Here is an 18,720-nt window from a genome sequence, read left to right as displayed (position 1 = left end):
ATAGGGTGAAAGTTTTAAAATGGACTGATTTTTTATGGGGATGATCTCCACACAATCTAGATCATCTTCGCAAAAAATCAGCCCATTTCAAAACTCTTAACCTTATAAAACAAAATGATTGTCCCTGGATCTTGACCAACAACTTAATTAGTTGCCAACCATAAAATTGGGGGGATTTAGTGAAATAAATAATTTTTTCGAAAAGCATTATACATAATAGGGAAAATTACTTAAAGAACCCTCGCAAAAGGGCATCTGTCTAAAAAGTCCCTAAGTTTACAGCAATTGCTTAATAGGATATTTAGTAAATTTTTTCTTTTTAAATGGTCCTTGGATCTCATCTCCCCGTATTTCTCACGATTGTATGCCCTAACCGTTCGAACTCATCAGTTTCATCCAAAAATTGGATTTTTGACATCTCAATTAAGTTTTGGAGACTCCATTCGATCACAAAGGATTTAAGAAAAAAGAAGAAGTCAATTTTAAGGGTTTTTTCACTTTTTTTTTTTAATATTTTATTTTATAGTTTTTAGATGAAAACCAATCAAGAATGGCTCTTTTGGGTTGAAATCATCTAAACAAGTCGTTATCTCAAGTTTTTAGTCGATCTTTCCATGTATTTTAGTAAGAAAAACTCAAAACTTGAAAATAGGTGGGTTTTACAAGTGTCAAGTTCACCACTTTTTATTTAATATAAGTGGTGAACTCAACAATAATTAAAAAGCATTGAATTCAACAGTAAATATGAAATGGTAAACTCGACAGTGACAGTAAAATTTTTGAACTCGACATTAAATAAAAAAATTCGACAATAAATTTTTTTACCTTGATAGTACAAGAGACCATTTAGAAAGAAAAAAAAATTATTAAATGTCCAATTAAGCAACCACGCGAAACATAGGAACTATTTAGAAAGAAACCCTACCGCGAGGGTCCTTTAAGTAATTTCCCCTAGCTAATATTCAAATTGATGGGAGTGGCAGATGATGTAGGTGCACTCCATGATTCAAGTTTATGATCCATAATATTCAACTTATACGGCTTAGTCCTTGTCGCAGTCCCAAGCCAATTATGTTCAAGTCGCACCCACATTATCAAATTTTGTAGATAATGTGAGTAGTTTGTTTATTTATGTCAAAAAGAATTCGGCTAGCTGACTTAAAGAGTTTTTCTTTCAGAAAAGTCCTATCTACCATTCCATGACAATGTCCCACACCACTAGTGCATCTAGTCCAACTATATTAGGCTCTAATCCGGCAGCCTAACAAGGCCTTCTTTCTTTCAAAAGTTGACTCCAAATAGTCAAAAACTTGGAACACTAAGAATTATTAATAGGGATGTTTCCCAATGTAGAGCACACCAATTTGTACTCAAATATATTTATTTGACAATATAATTATGAGTCGTGCTGTGACATAGGATTTACTGTGATTCTAACAATTTTGACGTGGAGATGCATACATAACAGTAGATGATTTTTACTCGTATCACAAGGAAACACATCTATGGTTACGTGTGCATCCCACGTCAGAATTGTGAGAATCACAGTAAATGCCCTGTGTCATTCCAGGGCATAATTATATAGGGACATCTCATAATCATGGTTTGAGGCAGACTATTGGTCTGAGTTGTCTTGTATAATTCATCGACGAGACGAGTTGACAAGTCGTCTCAAAGACATGGTTTGTTCTAATTCTAAAGTAATTTTTTTATATCTAGTTTAAGACGACTCAAATAAATTGTATATCTTGTCTTAAATGACTCGGTCTCGTTTATGGACAAGACGAGATGTCAAAACGAGTTTTAAAACCATGGTCATAATGCTTAGAGCAACCTTACAAGTTTATATTTATATAAATAGTAAAAATACTCAACTACAAAATCATAATTTTACATATATAGAAAATTATTTAACCCAAAAAATGCTTATTTTATATAAAAGAAAATCAAACCCAATAGACTTAGATTTTCAGATTATCAGGCAAGTCATTTGGGTTCTTGGCCTAGTAAATGTATTAGACGATCACATTAACTATCTTGTGGGTCGTTTTGGTTTTGAATGAGTTTAAAATCATGAAAGTAATATACCATTCCATATAATACGATCTATAATTGAAAGAATCTCATATTGGATTGTTTTCTTATTGGTCTTGTACTATAAGATCACATCTCACATCAAGTACTTGTCGATAGGAGCATCAATGGGTTCTCATTTAATCAGAATCGGGTTCTCATTTAATCAGAATCGAAATTGTCAAATTTGGATCCTTTTTTTTAATTGAAACGATTAGATTTGAGTTTCCTGGAACAAAATCAATTGAGATCCAAAATTAATAAAAACTCGATAGGGATCGAAAATTAGAACCATTTAAGAACAATCTTTTAGATAGTTTCAATTTTGATTTGAGAACTATTACCAACCCATTGACAATCTCTCCATTTCATCGACGGCCAAAAATAAAAGAAAATAGTGGACCAAATGATATAACATTAATGACTCGAAAATTTTCACTTGGTTTGTACACGATTGACGTGGGAAGGGCACAAAACCATAAATCTTTTTTTTTTTTCGGGATACAGTTTTGTGTCCTTGCCATGTCAGCTGAGTACAAATCGAATGAAAATTTTTAAGTCAGAAAATTATTAGCCAACATAACATCATTATGTTTACATCGTATCACGACTACAGCTGTTCTATATCAAATCCATGTCATATTACCCACACTAAATCCACCCTAGTACCATATATTATTCAGAATTGTGGCCCCAAAGAAAACAAACTTTCATGCAAAAATATAAACTATGAATATCATCCAATATATGTCTGTGGCATTTTTGTAATAAACAACAAAATCCATGGGCCATGGTAAGTACCAATCCAATTACCTACCTCCCATTTCTGGTGGGCAATTTCTATCCGTTGGATTCCAAGATTTTCCACAAGTTCATGGTTTTTAAATTCGTCCGAAACGGAGACGTATCATTCAAGTTAACTTGGTATCAGAATCCAACGAAACCAACTCACAGTATTATGAGACGACTGTGTATCGTGAGATAAACGAGTCATCTCGGGCGATACGAACGATACGGACGAGATAACACAGTAAAGTGTTTAACTCACTAGTTAAACAAGACGTCACGGACGAGATTTTCAAAATCTCATTCGAGTTAACCGAGACAAACGAGTTATGCCTCAATCCTCTATTCTTTCACCTCCAAATCGACTTTTTTTAATTTTATATTTTTTTGGATTTATTTTTTAATATGAATCATTTCTGAATTTTTTCAGATTTTTTAAATGATTAAAAACTATTATCTCAATGTCGAACGAGATGAGACTTATCATTCGAGTCAACTCGGTATCTGAGCTGAACGAGACGAGACGAGATACCGAGTTTAAAAACCATGCATAAGTTAGGTTTACTATTGGATGGGTCCACTATTTTAAGGCTGAGTGGGCCCTTGGAATATGCCACGTGGGACATCAAGACGAAGACTGATCGTCTTGAGAGTCTCTCCTTTAAATCATTTTATTTATGATTTTTAAAACCAGAAGTTCTGCTTCTTCATGTGCTCTCTGTTTCCAAAAATGTCAGATTCTTCTTCTTGGTTCCTCTCTTATCCCACAAAACTCCGCTTCTTCTCCCAAATCCAACGGTTCTTACAAATCAAGTCTTCTTCCAGGAAGTGTTACGGACCGTCAGATCAACACAACAAAGAAAGATTCATTGAGGAAGAAACAGAGATGAAGAACCAAAGAGATGAAAATTTGTTTTTGATGCAGAAATCTGTAAAGCAGATTCACTTTGGAAGCTTGGAAGAGAAGGAGATTGCAGCTAAGGAGATCAAGAGATTGGCGAGTGAAGATCTGAAGGTAAGGAGAACTCTTGCTTCGCTTGGTGTTATTTCTTCTCTGGTCTCGATGCTCGATTCGAAGAATTCGGATCATCGAAGATTAGCTGTTCAAGCATTAATTGAGCTCACTAATGGAAGTTTCACGTAAGTTTGATTCCTTAATTAATCTTCTTTTTTTTTTGTTTAATTTGCGTTTAATTTGGTATGTTTTGATCCGTAATGCTAAAATGCGCATCTGAGTTTAGTGTTCATTAGATAATTCTGTTGTTCTGTGTGCGTAGTAATCACTCTGCGTTCGTTATGATTTTGTTAGGGACGACGATCTCTGAAGTTTTCTTTTTTTCTTTTTTCTTTTCTGGAGATCGGAAAATACGTAGGAGGGCAATTTTGACTTTTGGAACAGTATCACCCTCGTGAAGGCTGAAGAGGTAGTTATCTTTAGGATTCATTGACCAAAATACCCTTGGTTTTAAACCTTAATGACCTATCTAGTTATTTTTCTTACCAAATTATCCATAGTTGGGTAAGAAATATAAAAACCACTGAGTCAGATCCAACGAGTTAGATAGTAATATTTTAAATATTTAAAAATAAATAAATATATTTAAATTTTATTCTCTACAAAAATTTATATAATAAAACGTAACGGTGATCCTACTTCAACTACCGTTTTGTGGGGGTACAAATGTTTTAGCACAACTAAAGTAGAGTACCCCACCATACTCTCTTTACTCTGTTCTTCTTTTACGCCCAAAGAGAAGGCAAACTCTGGTATTATATATAGTTGAATACTTGGTAGTGTATATTTTTTAAGTTGACTCGATGATTTGCCAAGTTGATTCTATTGAACTTGCCCAAGAGTTGGTAAATCTCTTGAATAAAATCGTGAATCGACTTAGATCAAATCAAATAAAAAATAGTAAATTTATAAATATATATTTTAAAACAAATAAAATAATCAATTTTTGTTCTCTATAAAAATATTATATATAATTGAATAACTCGATCAAGTCCCTAACCTTACTGTATGTATTTTCGAGTTGATTTGCCAAGTTGACTAGACAAATTTTGAAAATAATAATAATTATGTGAAAATTATTTATAAATCGTCAAATTTTGAACCCAAGTCACCTTCAGATCGAATGAGTTGAATTTTAAAAATGAGTCGAGACCCAATGTAATGTCCTTTTCCTATATGTAAGAAAAGTGCCTATGTGGCACATTTGGATTGGAGAACATATACATACGGCTTGGTTAGGAGCCCAAGGTATTGGATCCCAAGTCTTTAAAAATATGCTAATAAGATACTCTTTTATATATTTTCTTAGGTGAAATCAAATAGAGGAGAACCAATTTTCAAATAATTCACTCCATGCAATCAAACACAACCTTAGATTATTCTCTAGGAATGAAGAAATTGTGCTCCCGTGACCTACATAGCCATCCAAAGTCATGTCTCATTTAGCTGACACGTGAGCCCACTAACATATTATGATTAATAAAACAAAAACAAAAAAACAAAAAAAAAAGCCTGATTGGTGATTTATAACCAAGAGATTAGAATATCTTTTATGATGAGCTTAGTACCTGCCCTTGGCCTATTGCCTTTATATGCTAGTTGGCTGTCGGTACTAACGTAGAGAGAACTGGAATCATTGTAGGTAAATTTTATCATACATGAAATGACCAAAACACCGTTAACTTATTTCTTATTCTATATATGGAAGCCCATGAGGTGCGCCGTGTCTACAGAACAACTCCATGGTTCTCTCAGATGTTTTCTCCCAACAAAAGACAGAGTTGAGACAATCATAGTTAAAATGCTTCTTTAAGGCAACTGCAGAGAGAAGACATGTTCTTTTAATAAAATTATAATTAAAGAACATGAGGTTTGGTTTGGTGTTGTGGGTCAGATTCCACATGGGATTTGGACAATCTTCAACATTGAAAATTGTTGACTAGGGGTGTCAATTGACCCCTCTGACCCGTTAACGGCCCACCTAACAAAATAAGAGTTTGGGTCTTCATATTGAGCTCGCAAGGGTAGGGTCAGGCACAATAATTTTCAATCAGTCAAATATGGGTTGGGCTAGGTCTTAATAATGCCTTACCCAGCCCTGTATTCTATCTTATCAAAATATTTTTAATTAGATGAATATTTTTCTAATAGAAGAAAAATATATTGTGTAATTGCATTTGAATTTCATCTATAATAATGATAGGTTATTAACACCTTATTTTGAATTTGATTGAATTATCTTCAAACACTAAAACCAAAAAAAAAAATTACTTGAAAAATACACTTTTTTCATTAACAACATTAAAATTCTAGTCATTTTATTAGGGCAAACCCGGCCGTGATCAAACCTGAGCCTGCTAGGGTCAGGCTAGGGCTTAATCTTCTTAGACCCGTAGGGGTATAATGCTGTCTTATTAGAGCCCATCTCTGCAGGGCCGAGTTAGGACTAAACAAAGCTCAGCCTGAACCCGCCCATAGATAGTCCTATTGTTGAACTTAAGTCGCTAAAAAAAAGTTATTTTTATTTTTTAATAAATCCATTGACTTCTATTTTCCTCCCAAAAAAGACACCTAATTTGTTGGGTTATGCCTTGACTTAAGGTTCACAATGGGTTTTGTTCATCAAATACTCACCATGGGGTCATAGCGACACAAAGACATATTTTCGAGGAATGGAATCCCGATTCAAAGAAATTCTAATTGGAGTATTTGATATAAGGGAAAATATGAAATTTTGGATTTTGGATGAGCTGGTTTCAGATTGGGAAAACCAACAATTATATAGGATATGGTTGTAATTATTCTCAAATAGTAGAAACTCATCGTGTATGTAAGCTTAGCTAAGCTACATAAATCTTGTGTTTCTTGATTGTTTTTAATTGTACATATTGCTAGATCTAGATTTGACGTTCACATTATTATTTTTTTTTATTGGTAAGCCTTTTTTTTAAAATAAGTTCAGTAACTCGATGTTGTCGAGATTTGAACCCAAGTCTCTGGTATCATCCCAAAGACTTTACCCACACAACATTCACATTATTTGTCTAACAAAACTATAATTGATTATACCTAATTATGAAGAAGTTAACTTTCAGAAAAAAAAAAAAAATTATAAGAAAGTTCTAATTATTCCACATTATTAGTTGAAATTTGAAATCCTTTGAACTATTATTAAATTTTTTTCAGCAACAAGGCTCTCATGGTGGAAGCTGGAATCCTCTCAAAATTTCCCATAAATGTTGACACAATAGAAGAGCCCATCAGACATGATTTTGCACTACTACTTCTATCTCTCTCTTCACTAGCTAATAATACCCAGCTCTCTATCGTTCCATCGGAAATTCTCTCATTCCTCATTGGCATCCTTGATTCCAATGCGAGCATCGAATCGAAGACAACTTGTCTTGGAGCTTTATACAACTTATCCGCTATGTTGGACAATGTAGGCCCTTTGGTTTCTAATGGTGTTGTACATATTTTGCTAAGATTATTGTCCGAAAAAGAAACTTCGGAGAAGGCTTTAGCAACGTTGGGGAATTTGGTGGTGTCAGTAATGGGAAAGAAGGCCATGGAAAATGACCCAACAATGCCGGAGATCTTAATAGAGATTATGACATGGGAAGCAAAACCCAAATGTCAAGAACTATCTGCCTACATTTTGATGATTTTGGCACATCAAAGCTCGGCACAAAGAGAGAAGATGAAACAATTAGGAATTGTTCCAATTCTTCTTGAGGTGGCTCTGTTGGGGAGTCCGTTAGCTCGTAAGAGAGTGTTGAAATTACTCCAATGGTTTAAAAATGAAAAGCAAATAAAGATAAGATCACATTCGGGGCCACAAACAGGAATTGCGGCAATGGGTTCGCCCGTAAATGAAATGGAGATAAACGAAGGAAAGAAAATCATTAAGATGATGGTGAAGCAAAGTCTAGATAAGAATATGGAATTAATTACGAGGAGAGCAAATTCTGCAGGGGATTCATCAGATTCTTCTAAGATTAAGGCTTTGGTAATTAGCTCTAGGTCTAAGAGCTTCCCCTATTAAGGACTTGTAATTTAATTAAGAAGAAAATTTATTATGTAGTGGTTTAAATGGTTGTAAATTTTGATGGGAAAATGGTGATTTATTCCCACATCTTGTATCGATAAGAAATGTGTTATCGATGTGATGACAATGAATGCGTCATCGTAATATTTTGTATATTAAAAATTCTAGCGCACCTTAATACATATGATTTTGAATTAATTACGGTAATTCAGAGAAGCGCTGTTTTAGGATTGCTATGGATAAGGAAGTCGGTGGATACACAATGATTAACGATTTCTAATAAAATTCAATATTCATGATTATTATTGTACTAGAACCATTTGTTTCATAACAAAATCGAAATTTACATTCCAAAATCGGTGTATGTATATACACAATGATTAACGATTTCTAATAAAATTCAATATTCATGATTATTGTTGTACTAGAACCATTTGTTTCCCAACAAAATCGAAATTTACATGCCAAAATCGGTGTGTATATATATATATATATATAGGAAGTATTCACTCGAATTTGCTTTATAATAGGAATGGTGTCTATGTGGCACGCTTTTGTTTGGTGTTTAAAGCAGTTTGGACTCTTAACTTACCCTTGCACGCAACCCAATGTGTTTTTTCACCAATCAAAACGTGTTAGGTAAACACTGCTCCTAGGGAAAAACTTTGGAATGGTAGAACTTTCTTCTTTGGATTACGCGTTGTGTCTCCAAGGAAGTATCCCAAATATTAATAAAAAAGTAGGGTGTGAAATAAATACAAGAGGCCACATGTTATGTCACGAAGAGGGTTCTGCCAAAATTTTGAAGGGGCCTATCCGCTTCAAAGTCAGACTCTTATCCCTAGCTATAAGAGCGAGACACCGTACTGGATCGTGACTCTTATTAAATTTGTACTACTAGGGAAATAAAGTACATGGGTGCATGCTTGTGCGTTTGGGGAAGTATTTTTCTCTAATGTCTTTTGTCTGGTTGTTTTAAGTTCTTGAGAAGTATATTTCTCTGAGCTTGAAGTTCATTATGTAGGGCAAGCCAGCCTCAATTGATAACACCTTTCCATAAATTTTTTAGGAGCCTTGATAATTTATTTTCTATTAGATCTTCTAATTTGAACATAATTCATAAAAATACAATTTAAATTTTGAGCTTGGGTCAAGGTAGATCTTTTAAATTTCTAAAGAGAAATTTTCAAAAATTCTAACAACTAGAGAAGAACAAAAATAAATAAATTGAAATGAAATTTTTTTTTTTCTAGTGAATTGAAACTATCAAATCCAATACAAACATAAAACACACAACAATTCAACAACATATAAAAATTTGCATAAATATCCACTTCAGATAAGTAAAAGAGGAGCAAAAAATAATATACAACTACAATATTCATATTTTGAGACAAACTCATTTGCCCCATTGGCACTTAACTCATACAAGAACATGTTAATGGAAATCATCACAAACACATCACAAAAGTAAGAAACTTTCATTTAATGCATTAACTTCAATTACCTAATAAACAAAGGTCCATAAACAATTGGATAAAAATAATCCAAACTTGAAATATAAAACATGAACTTCACTAAGACAAAAACATGTTGATGAAAATCATCACAAACACTCTACAAAAGCAAGAAACTTTCCTCTAATACATGAACTTCAATTACCCAACAACAACAAAAAAAAGTTTGGCTTTTGGTTCTCTTTTTATTTCTATCTTTGAATTATGATTGAAAAAGTGGTTCAATTTCATTCAAATTAAAGTGGATATTTTTCATGAAGATTACATGAACAAAACATAATGTATCAATTCTAATAAATTTTCAAAATTAATAAGATTACTAATACTATCAGTTGTATTGTTTTCTTAATTTCCAAACTTTTCACGAGAATCGTCACTTCTTTGTTGATGACGAATAGTACTTCCAGCCATTAGGCCTAAAATAGAAATGTGCAAAGATTTTTATTTTTTTTATTTTTCTTATAAAGTATAGACTCAAGATATTAAAAAGATCAACACCAAGAATCAATAATAATCAATAATAATAAATTATGAAAGGTGAGAACATGGGTTCTCTCAATACTCGGCAAAGACCATTTTGAGAAATTTAAACCTTTCAATTAAATTATTAAGAGTGGATTTTCCCAACTACAAGATAACTCTCTAAATACAAAAGGCATGAAATACAGATAACCAAATTTCCTAAATTATGAAGAATCTAAATTTTCTTCTCAGACTCGCATTGTAAAATATTTGATTACCATACCATTCAAAGATAAGAAAGGCAACATTATGTTCGAGGTTAACACGAGCACAATAAATATTCACCCGAACAGTTTTTAACACTTGCATGACCATGCCATAAAAAAACAAGATAAACTGTAGATAGATTATATGATAAAGTGAACATGAATCCCTATTGCAGACATAGTTTGACAATTCGACAACAAATATTTAGGACTAAAAGAAACTTTCCCAATCATAATTTCATACACAACAAACACGCATTATCAAAATATTGGTGCCTTATGTGAATCACAAATAAACATCTTCTGAAATAAATCTAGTAAAAGCTCGGAAGTGGAAGGGTCATTTAGGAAGGAGAGGACAACAACCCAATAAAAATAAAAATAAAAAATCCACTCTTTGGTTAAATTATAGAATACGTAAATCCCACCTTGATTAATAATTCAACTCCAAAATTACATCTCCTCTACAAGTAAATCAATAGAAAAGAGCCAAGAGCACAAAATTAGAATGAAAAAATCTTATACAAACCCACATTGTAATCAAATTAATAAGTCATCCATGATTATAAAAATTGTTGATTGTTCTAAATTGATCTCCATGCCCAAGAATTTACAAAAGATGAAGTTCCTTGGAATTCTTGTTATCTCAAAGAAAAAATGTGAGAAAATTTGTAAATTATATTATATGGGTTGTTGAATTAATATATCAAACAAATAAATTTAAAGGGATTCGAAATTATTTTTTACAAATAATTTTAATAAAATCATGTAAAAAATAAAAGTAGACATTCAAAATTAATCCAAAAAAATTAACTTAAAAATCCTTAATGGTTGTGGTGAGAGAGACTACCGTGTATAAAAAGTATCGTTGCTTGTAGATGTCTTGCTAGTCTGAGAATGGTGTTTGGAGAGGATGAAGACTATGGGATTTTGGCAAAGATAAATCTAGGATCTTGAAAAAGAGGATGAGTAGAAGGGAGAGTTCAATTTGGAGATGATTATGAAGAAAGGAGGAAGGAGTCTGAGTGGTTAAGTGTGTGTTTGGTTCCACTTCTAAAATTTGAATGGAAATGGTCCACCTTTAAAATTCAAACTTTAGAAACTTTATTTCTATTAGTTTTATTTCAAATTTCAGATTTCATAATCGAAATTTAGAAGTTTTGAACTAATGACTAGGGGACGCTGGATGAAACTTCTAAAATCTGATTTCTAATTTCTAGACTTTAGGCTTCAGACATCAAAAGTGTTTCCACACATAGCCTAAGACTTCTTGAGTTATTTTAAGAGTCATGATCCGAATGGACCCCTTAAAATAAGACATCGTTTTAGATCATCCAACTCCCTTTTTAACTAAAAACGTAGATTACATTTAATTAATTTTCTCAAAAAATTTCAATAAACGTAAAGTAAGAATTTTTTTTTTTTTTTTTTTCTTTTAAGTTACTATTCAAATGGACACCTTAAAATGGAACACCGCTCAGGATCCAACTTGTTTTAAGGAAGAGTTGGACTACAGGTGGTTTTTAAATTATTTTTTAACAAAAAAAAAAGAAAAAAAACAAAGAAAAATAATTTGCTTTTTAAGGAGGTAAAGTATGTTGAAGATAAGGGTATTTGGTCATTTTTCATTAATCTATTAATAAAGACCAAGGTCAAAGACAAAGGGGTATACTATCAGTTTGGAATTTTATGGCGATATCTCAAATATTATTAACATATGGAGGAGGACATAAAAAAGATAAAGTTGAATGGAGTTCATTTTGGTTCGCTTCATTTCATGAACCCAAAGCAAACCATAACGCAAATTGATTTGGTTCAAATTGGTCCATGGTTCAATACCTTACTAACGAATAGAGTAACCTAGTATGGGTTTGCTACTAGACTTCTACTTTCAAGACTCATGGAAGCTGAAGTTGAAGAAGAATATAGTTTATTGATAAATTCTTGGATGATTATTACATGATCCCAACAAAGCATATATAGATACTATGCCAACCAAGATATAAAAATTAACCTAATATAAATATTCTGATCGTCAATACTTCTTAATGAAGAATATCTTAATTGATGTATACTAAATATACCAATCTCCTGCCCACCGATAATGATGCACTGTGTTTCATGCATCTTGATACAATGCATCTTATTTTCTATCAGAAGCAATAGTAATCATCATCATCCAAGCTAATTAGGATTCATGTTAGAATGTGATGGATTTTTGTATCAAATGCCCATCGTATGTATTCATGCTTGTTTACCCGCATTTGGGAGTATGAAAGTGTAGTTGCAATATTATATTTCAATGCTTGAGAAATGGCTTCTTTAAAAATATTGGAAATTATATTTCAAGTTTAAATCTTTTTACCCATTAATTCAATAACTTAGAGGCATTATGAGGGTACTTAGTTATTACACAGATAGACAAAGGACATTATAATCTGAAAATCACGTAACTTTAAAAATCGACTAGATTCTTGCAAACGCCGAAAGCAAGAAGTGGATCTAAACTAGGACTGCAACTTGGGAGGACTGGCCCGATCTCAACCCAGGCTCAACCCGATTAATGGGCAAGCTTGGGTTGAGTTATGTAGAAAATGAGTTGAGCCTGGGTTAGAAGATCTTAACCCGACCTCAAGTTGAGTTGAGGGTTCGAGCAACCTAACTCAACCCGAACCCACCCAAACTCGAAGATACATACTAATACAAAAATATTTATATATTTTTAAAGTATTTTTTAGTTATTTCTTCCTATAACTAAAGGGGAAAAAAATCTTTTTTCGACTTTTCTTTCTATTTAAGTCCATTGCTATATATTTCAAATGTAGTACGCATGGATTTCTAGAAGATGAAGAGTAATTTAAATAATAGTATTGACATTAAGGACTAAAGAGTGAAAGGAAGCATCATCATAAAACTCCCCAAATTACCTAACTTGGTTAACCCGAGCTCAACCCGATTTTAGTTCAAACTCGGGTTGAACTTGGGTTAATGGACGCCGGCCCAATGCTTGGGTTGAGTTGAGCCTGGGTTAACTCTCCAACCTGCCTAGGTTACAGCCCTAATCTAAGCCACTTCTCACTTCTTGCCATATTTAACTCTCTGCTTTACTTTTCCAATTCCAAAGGCACTTTTCGACACGAAAAGTGTGTTTCAAACACATACACAAACGTGTATAAATACCCTGCTTTGCTGCGACCGAGATACTCTTTTTAATACACATGAATGTTTAACTCTCCAATTGATCAACCTAAACACCTAAAATTCATTTGGATATGTGGTTTGAGTCATGCTTCAATTATGTAATTGGAATCTATAAACATGGTCTTATTCATCGAGTCCCTAAGTTCGCACGTGGTCTCATCACCTAAGTCCTATATTTGACTTCTCATATAGTGGAAAACTGAAAGCTCACGAAATGACTTCAATCATGCCCCCTCTAACACACACCCCGACAAGGCATGGGGAAGAATCATAGAATTTTCCCTTGGGATACTCAACTGTATATCTCCATAAATATGTGCAGTTGTGCATCCCGAGGAAAAGAATCTATGGTTCTTGTACGTATGGGTGGGGCATGTGTCAGAGAGGGGCGTCAGAAAATTATTATCCATCCCAAAATGGCCTTGTAATTGGGGGTACAAAAGCAGGAATCCAACCACCAAACACTGCCTTATTAATCACTTACCATACTTTTAAGTCCTAACAATGTACCATGACAAAAATAAATAAATATATACTCCCTTGATTAAAGAAACCTAACAATTCTGCTTAATTAGAACAAAACCAACTCTAATCTAGGAAAGGCAAAAAAAAATTCCAATCAAATTCTTTAATTATCCCGAATCTTAATAATCATTATTAGTCTCATTTCAAATATTCCAATCACGTAAAGATATTGTTCAAATTACAAATATACCATAATATTAGTTGAGTCATGCTAGAGTGACCTCAAGGTTGTACCTCACATGGCACATCCTGACATGAAAAGACGTGAAATGTATATCATATTTCTGGTTCCTATACAATTTCACATCAGGATGTGCAACGTGAGGTACAAAACTTGAGGTCACTTCAGCATTATTCTATTATGTTTACTATAGATAAGATCATTCATCATAATCTAAGGGCATAATTACATCAAACAAGAACTTTTAGTGTGTCTGCAAAGAGAGAAGCAAAAGCATCCATTTCAAGCTTATTAAGGACCAAGCCAACCTCCAAGCCCCCTTTTCCGTCTCTGCTCTCATTAAGATACATGCTTCCCATAGTTCCTCCCGTGTCAATTGAAATCACCTCTGACTTTTTCGGCTTCCCCCACCCAAAATCAGTCTCATAAACCGCCAATCTAGGTGACCCAGCAACAATTCGAAGTCGTTCTTGACCAAGCGAAAAGAGTTTGGCCAAGATGTTATGTGCATCTCTCAACACTCCTTCATTCATCATTTGAATCACATTTCCAATAGATTCTGCTGCAATGGCTATCCCATCTTCTCCAAGTAAGTCTTTCCTCTTTACGTCTACATAATGAGGTATCAAGCAATTACCAAAATATGTTATGGGTAAAGGAGGGTCTAAGCGAGTCCTGCAATCCACCGAAAAACCGAAATGTTCCCATTCCATGTCGATTTCATCTTTTCGAGCTTTAATCAAGCAGACCCACGCGTAAGCGCATGTTAGCACAAATTTTGATAAATGAGATGTAGGTAATACGACCTGTTGGAGAAAAGTGGTCAAGAATCTAATAATAATACAGTAAAGGAGGTCGAAGTCGAGCCACATAATTGTCGTCTAATAATCGTGATTATTCAAGTTTGCAACATCAACTCTAGAGAAAGTTTGCATTCTCTAAATAACAATTACATAACTCAATCTGGTATAAATGCCAAAAGCTATTTCTAAAGAAGTTTAGACTTTGGAATGCCTAGAAAGAATTCAAGTTTATAGTAATTTGATCTATCACAGATCTTATTTATGTTCCAATCTATGTGTCTAATTAACCATTTCTTCGATTACCATTCAATGGTCAATAGATATCAGATAGCCACACGAGCATTGAACAGTCCTGATGGTTTGCAAAAATGCAATATTTATTTATTTAGTCATTTAAATAAAGATAAAGTACATTAAATTTTCTAGCAGGCAATACATGCGCACAGCGCACATGTATTGGAATCAATTGGACAGTTGTATGTCCCTTTTTATTTTATTTTATTTATTTATTTATTTATTAAATCGATTAGAGTTAGTTCTCTTGAAATCCAACTCATTAAGGATCAAAATTAATTGGGACTGATAAAACTCTGTATTGGAATCATTTAAAGAGAATTTTTATTTTTTATAGTTCTGGTTCCATTGATTTGAAATCAAAACTGCGAAAATTAAAGTAACTGTTTTGATCCCTATAGGAGCAGACCCATTGACCCCCCTAATTGTAAGTTTTTTTTTTTTTTTTAAATATTAACTAAAGGAATTTAGAAGATAATAAAAATAAATATTTTTATTGTTTTCAAAATATTAATTAATGTGATTTTATTGGGATTGTAATTTTATTAATTTTTTTTTATCAAAATGATCCTAATTTTATTTAGTCTAAATGCTCTGGTGGGGGCATTTGAAATCATACTTACTCCGCCTTTCTCTAGGTACCAAATTGCTGTTAAAAATTTTATATGCTAAGTTGATGAACCAATGACATTATGCCATATGTATTGTAAAAAAGAGTTGTGATGAATGCCCGGAGTAAATCATACATGGGTCATACATGGTTGACATGGCAAAGGCACAAAACCATAGATCTTTTTCTTCGAGATACATAAGGAAAAGATCTGCAGTTCTGTGCCCTTGCCACATTAGTCATGTACAGACCACGTATGATTTACCGCGTGCATTGATCATTATTCATTGGAAAATTACTAAAAATGGAAAACCCTAACCAGTAATAAATTTTCTACTTAAATTTTCTCTTATAAATTTGTTAACAGCAAATTCTTACTTGCCTTCTCTTAGTTATAATTGTAAAGATTTTATTTAAGAATCGTGATAATCTGACTCCCCCCACGTGGCATATTCAAAATACCCACTTGAGGTGGGGGTGTGCCAGAACCATAGTCTTTATGCCTCAAGATACAAGATCACACATCCCCATAAATCTGTGTAGTTGTGTATCCTGATGAAAGAAAATTATGGTTTTGGCACAACCCGCGTCAGGTGAGTGTTTTGATTATGCCACATGAGGCTGTCAAATTATCATTATTATTTATTTAAATCTCAACCATTAGATTTTATGTTTAAAGGCTTGGGATCATGTGTTTTTTCATGAGTCATATTCAGGAGTCAACGGATCCCAACCCTTTAAATAATTAAAGATTAATGTTAGAGTAGCCTCAGTGGGTGATATATTGACGTGCACATGTCAATAGATGTGATTTCAAAAAGACAAGAGTAAATGGCATTTATAGACATGCGTGCCACTACGTTAAGGTGTCTCCCACTGAGATCACTCTAGCACGACTCATAATCAAAATAGATAAGTAAACATCTTGAGTCGTGCTAGAGTGACCTCAACAAGAGACATTTTGATATGGTGGCGTGCACATGCCTATAAATGCATTTTCTCTGAGATACAAGTAAAATACATCTATGGATATGCACGCCACATCAAAATGTCCTAATGTGTCCCCACTGAGTCACTCTAGCATTAATCAAACATTTTTCTTGGTTTCAATTGGGCGTTTGGGGTTTGGACTCTTCAAGTTTGGCGTAACTTGTGAAGACCAAAGATGAATTTAGAATGTTCAAATGCAAAAAAGTTGCCTTACAACATCTGACGGAGAGAATAAAATCAAAGAAAAATATTATTTTTCTTCGAAACTAATAATCATATTAAGGTCAGATCCGGTGGCTCATGAAAAGTTTGACTTTTGAACAAAAGAGAGTAGCTATTAGTACACTAACTTTTATTTAAACACGCCAAAAATACAAAAGCTATTTTCTAAAACGTACGGAACTTCGGACAAAATTTCGATGTCAATGCACTATTTATTAAAATTCCCAAAAATGTGTTTTTCTAATAAATTCATCATTTTTATAATCGTCGTTAATAAATTATTAACGAGATCACTGATACGTCAAAATCATTGATTTTTCTTCAACGAATTCATTAATTATAAAAGTGATGAGTTATCTGAAAAAATATGTTTTGGGAATTAAAATATTGAACAGTGTAAAGGACTTTGAATTTTTTCATATATTCAGCTCATGAAATATAGATTCACCCAAATTTCAAAAGGATTGATGTGTTGTAAGTTAAAGTTGATATGACAATGGAATTTCTCAAAGAGTTGTGATAATCTGATTTAGTTGCATGACATACTCAATCGACACCTCTAACATGACAAGTTTGAAAATCGTAGATCTGCTCTCCTTGAGATATAAAATTGCACCTTTTATGGGGAATCGTAGTTCTGTATCCTAGGTAGAGTAGATCTACAATTCTCAAACCTGTTAGGTTAGGTTAGGGGTGTCGATTAAGTATACAACGTGGTTAAGTTAGATTATCACGATTCTCTCTCATATAAGGGTAAGTATCATCCCAAGCATACCACACATATCTCTATGAGAAATCCCAACCGTTAGATCAGTTCCAGCCCTTTAAATATAATATATATACAATATTTAACCAAAAACTAACTATAAAATGACCTGATTGCCCTTCTCAAGTCGAGCCACCACCCATTGCTTGAGTCTCTCGATATCGGCTGGACCCATCACGAACGTGGCTCGAACCTTGTCGAATACTAGAACCTTAGGAGTGATCATCAAGTGGAAGCTTTGTTGAGATATTTTGATTTTCTCCAAATCTTTCAAGTAAATCATCTTCAATTCGTCCGAGTCATTAACCACTGTTCTATCATAAAACGGAAGTGATTCCATCATCAAAGATGTATCTCCATATGATCTACAAACCGACGCCCAGGATTTGATGAAGTGGTTCGATGATCGACCATCAGCAACCACATGATTAAAGGTGATTCCAATACAAATCCCAGAGTTTGGAAACAAAGTTATTTGTAAGGCTAGGAGTGGAACTCGGTCGTCGTACACTAGTCGTAACTGGGGAACAAGATGATAGAAATCATGGTTGTTTCTTGGGTGATCACCTATGAGATGGTTGAAATCATGAGTTGACTCGGATACTGTTAGAGGGACCGAGTCACCATCTTGGTAGACTAGTTGGGGTAAAGTGGAGTGGAGAGGCCAAGTGAGGTTTCCTAGGAGAGGGTAGAAGTGTTGAAGAGTGAGGGAGAGAGAGTGCTTGAGGTTGGGAAGGATGGAGTGCATAAAGTGGGTTATAGAGTGGTGAGATTGGTAGAAGAAGAGACGTTGGGTAGTAGGGAAACATAGCCAAGGTATGTCAAAGAAGGTGAAAGGGAGAGGTGTTTGAGGGATCAAAGCTTTTGATGGTGGAGAGATTTCGCACTCCTCAAGCACCTTTGCCTTGTAAGAGAAGGCCATGAGTCTGTGTTTGCTCGTGAGTTTGTTTGTGTGTGCGTG

At 33.7% G+C, this 18,720-nt stretch overlaps 2 protein-coding genes across 2 annotated transcripts; one reads left to right on the top strand and one right to left on the bottom strand.

Moving 5' to 3' along the window:
* The first annotated feature begins 3,538 nt into the window (after positions 1 to 3,538).
* LOC147387735 (U-box domain-containing protein 45-like) lies at positions 3,539 to 8,120 on the top strand. Its single transcript, XM_086421216.1, has 2 exons — positions 3,539 to 3,999; positions 7,061 to 8,120. Exons 1-2 carry the CDS (start codon positions 3,569 to 3,571, stop codon positions 7,917 to 7,919), a joined length of 1,290 nt encoding a protein of 429 aa, XP_086277342.1. The 5' UTR covers positions 3,539 to 3,568; the 3' UTR covers positions 7,920 to 8,120.
* Positions 8,121 to 14,196: 6,076 nt separating this feature from the next.
* Positions 14,197 to 18,720, bottom strand: LOC147387734 (phenolic glucoside malonyltransferase 1-like). The gene is made up of 2 exons (XM_086420073.1): positions 17,869 to 18,720; positions 14,197 to 14,880 (listed from the first exon to the last, which is right to left on the bottom strand). Exons 1-2 carry the CDS (start codon positions 18,679 to 18,681, stop codon positions 14,305 to 14,307), a joined length of 1,389 nt encoding a protein of 462 aa, XP_086276199.1. The 5' UTR covers positions 18,682 to 18,720; the 3' UTR covers positions 14,197 to 14,304.

The sequence above is a fragment of the Akebia trifoliata genome, chromosome 13 (genome assembly GCF_017979445.1).
Source record: "Akebia trifoliata isolate Shusen 1 chromosome 13, ASM1797944v1, whole genome shotgun sequence".
NCBI classification, from domain to species: domain Eukaryota; kingdom Viridiplantae; phylum Streptophyta; class Magnoliopsida; order Ranunculales; family Lardizabalaceae; genus Akebia; species Akebia trifoliata.
This window is presented reverse-complemented; position numbering and strand designations above follow the sequence as displayed.

Excerpts from the sequence above, each read along its gene's own strand:
- LOC147387735 (XM_086421216.1), top strand. The coding sequence starts at position 3,569 with ATGTGCTCTCTGTTTCCAAAAATGTCAGATTCTTCTTCTTGGTTCCTC. Across the intron at positions 4,000-7,060 it reads CTCACTAATGGAAGTTTCAC|CAACAAGGCTCTCATGGTGG; the intron begins GTAAGTTTGATT and ends AATTTTTTTCAG.
- LOC147387734 (XM_086420073.1), bottom strand. The coding sequence starts at position 18,681 with ATGGCCTTCTCTTACAAGGCAAAGGTGCTTGAGGAGTGCGAAATCTCT. Across the intron at positions 14,881-17,868 it reads GACTTGAGAAGGGCAATCAG|GTCGTATTACCTACATCTCA; the intron begins GTCATTTTATAG and ends TTTCTCCAACAG.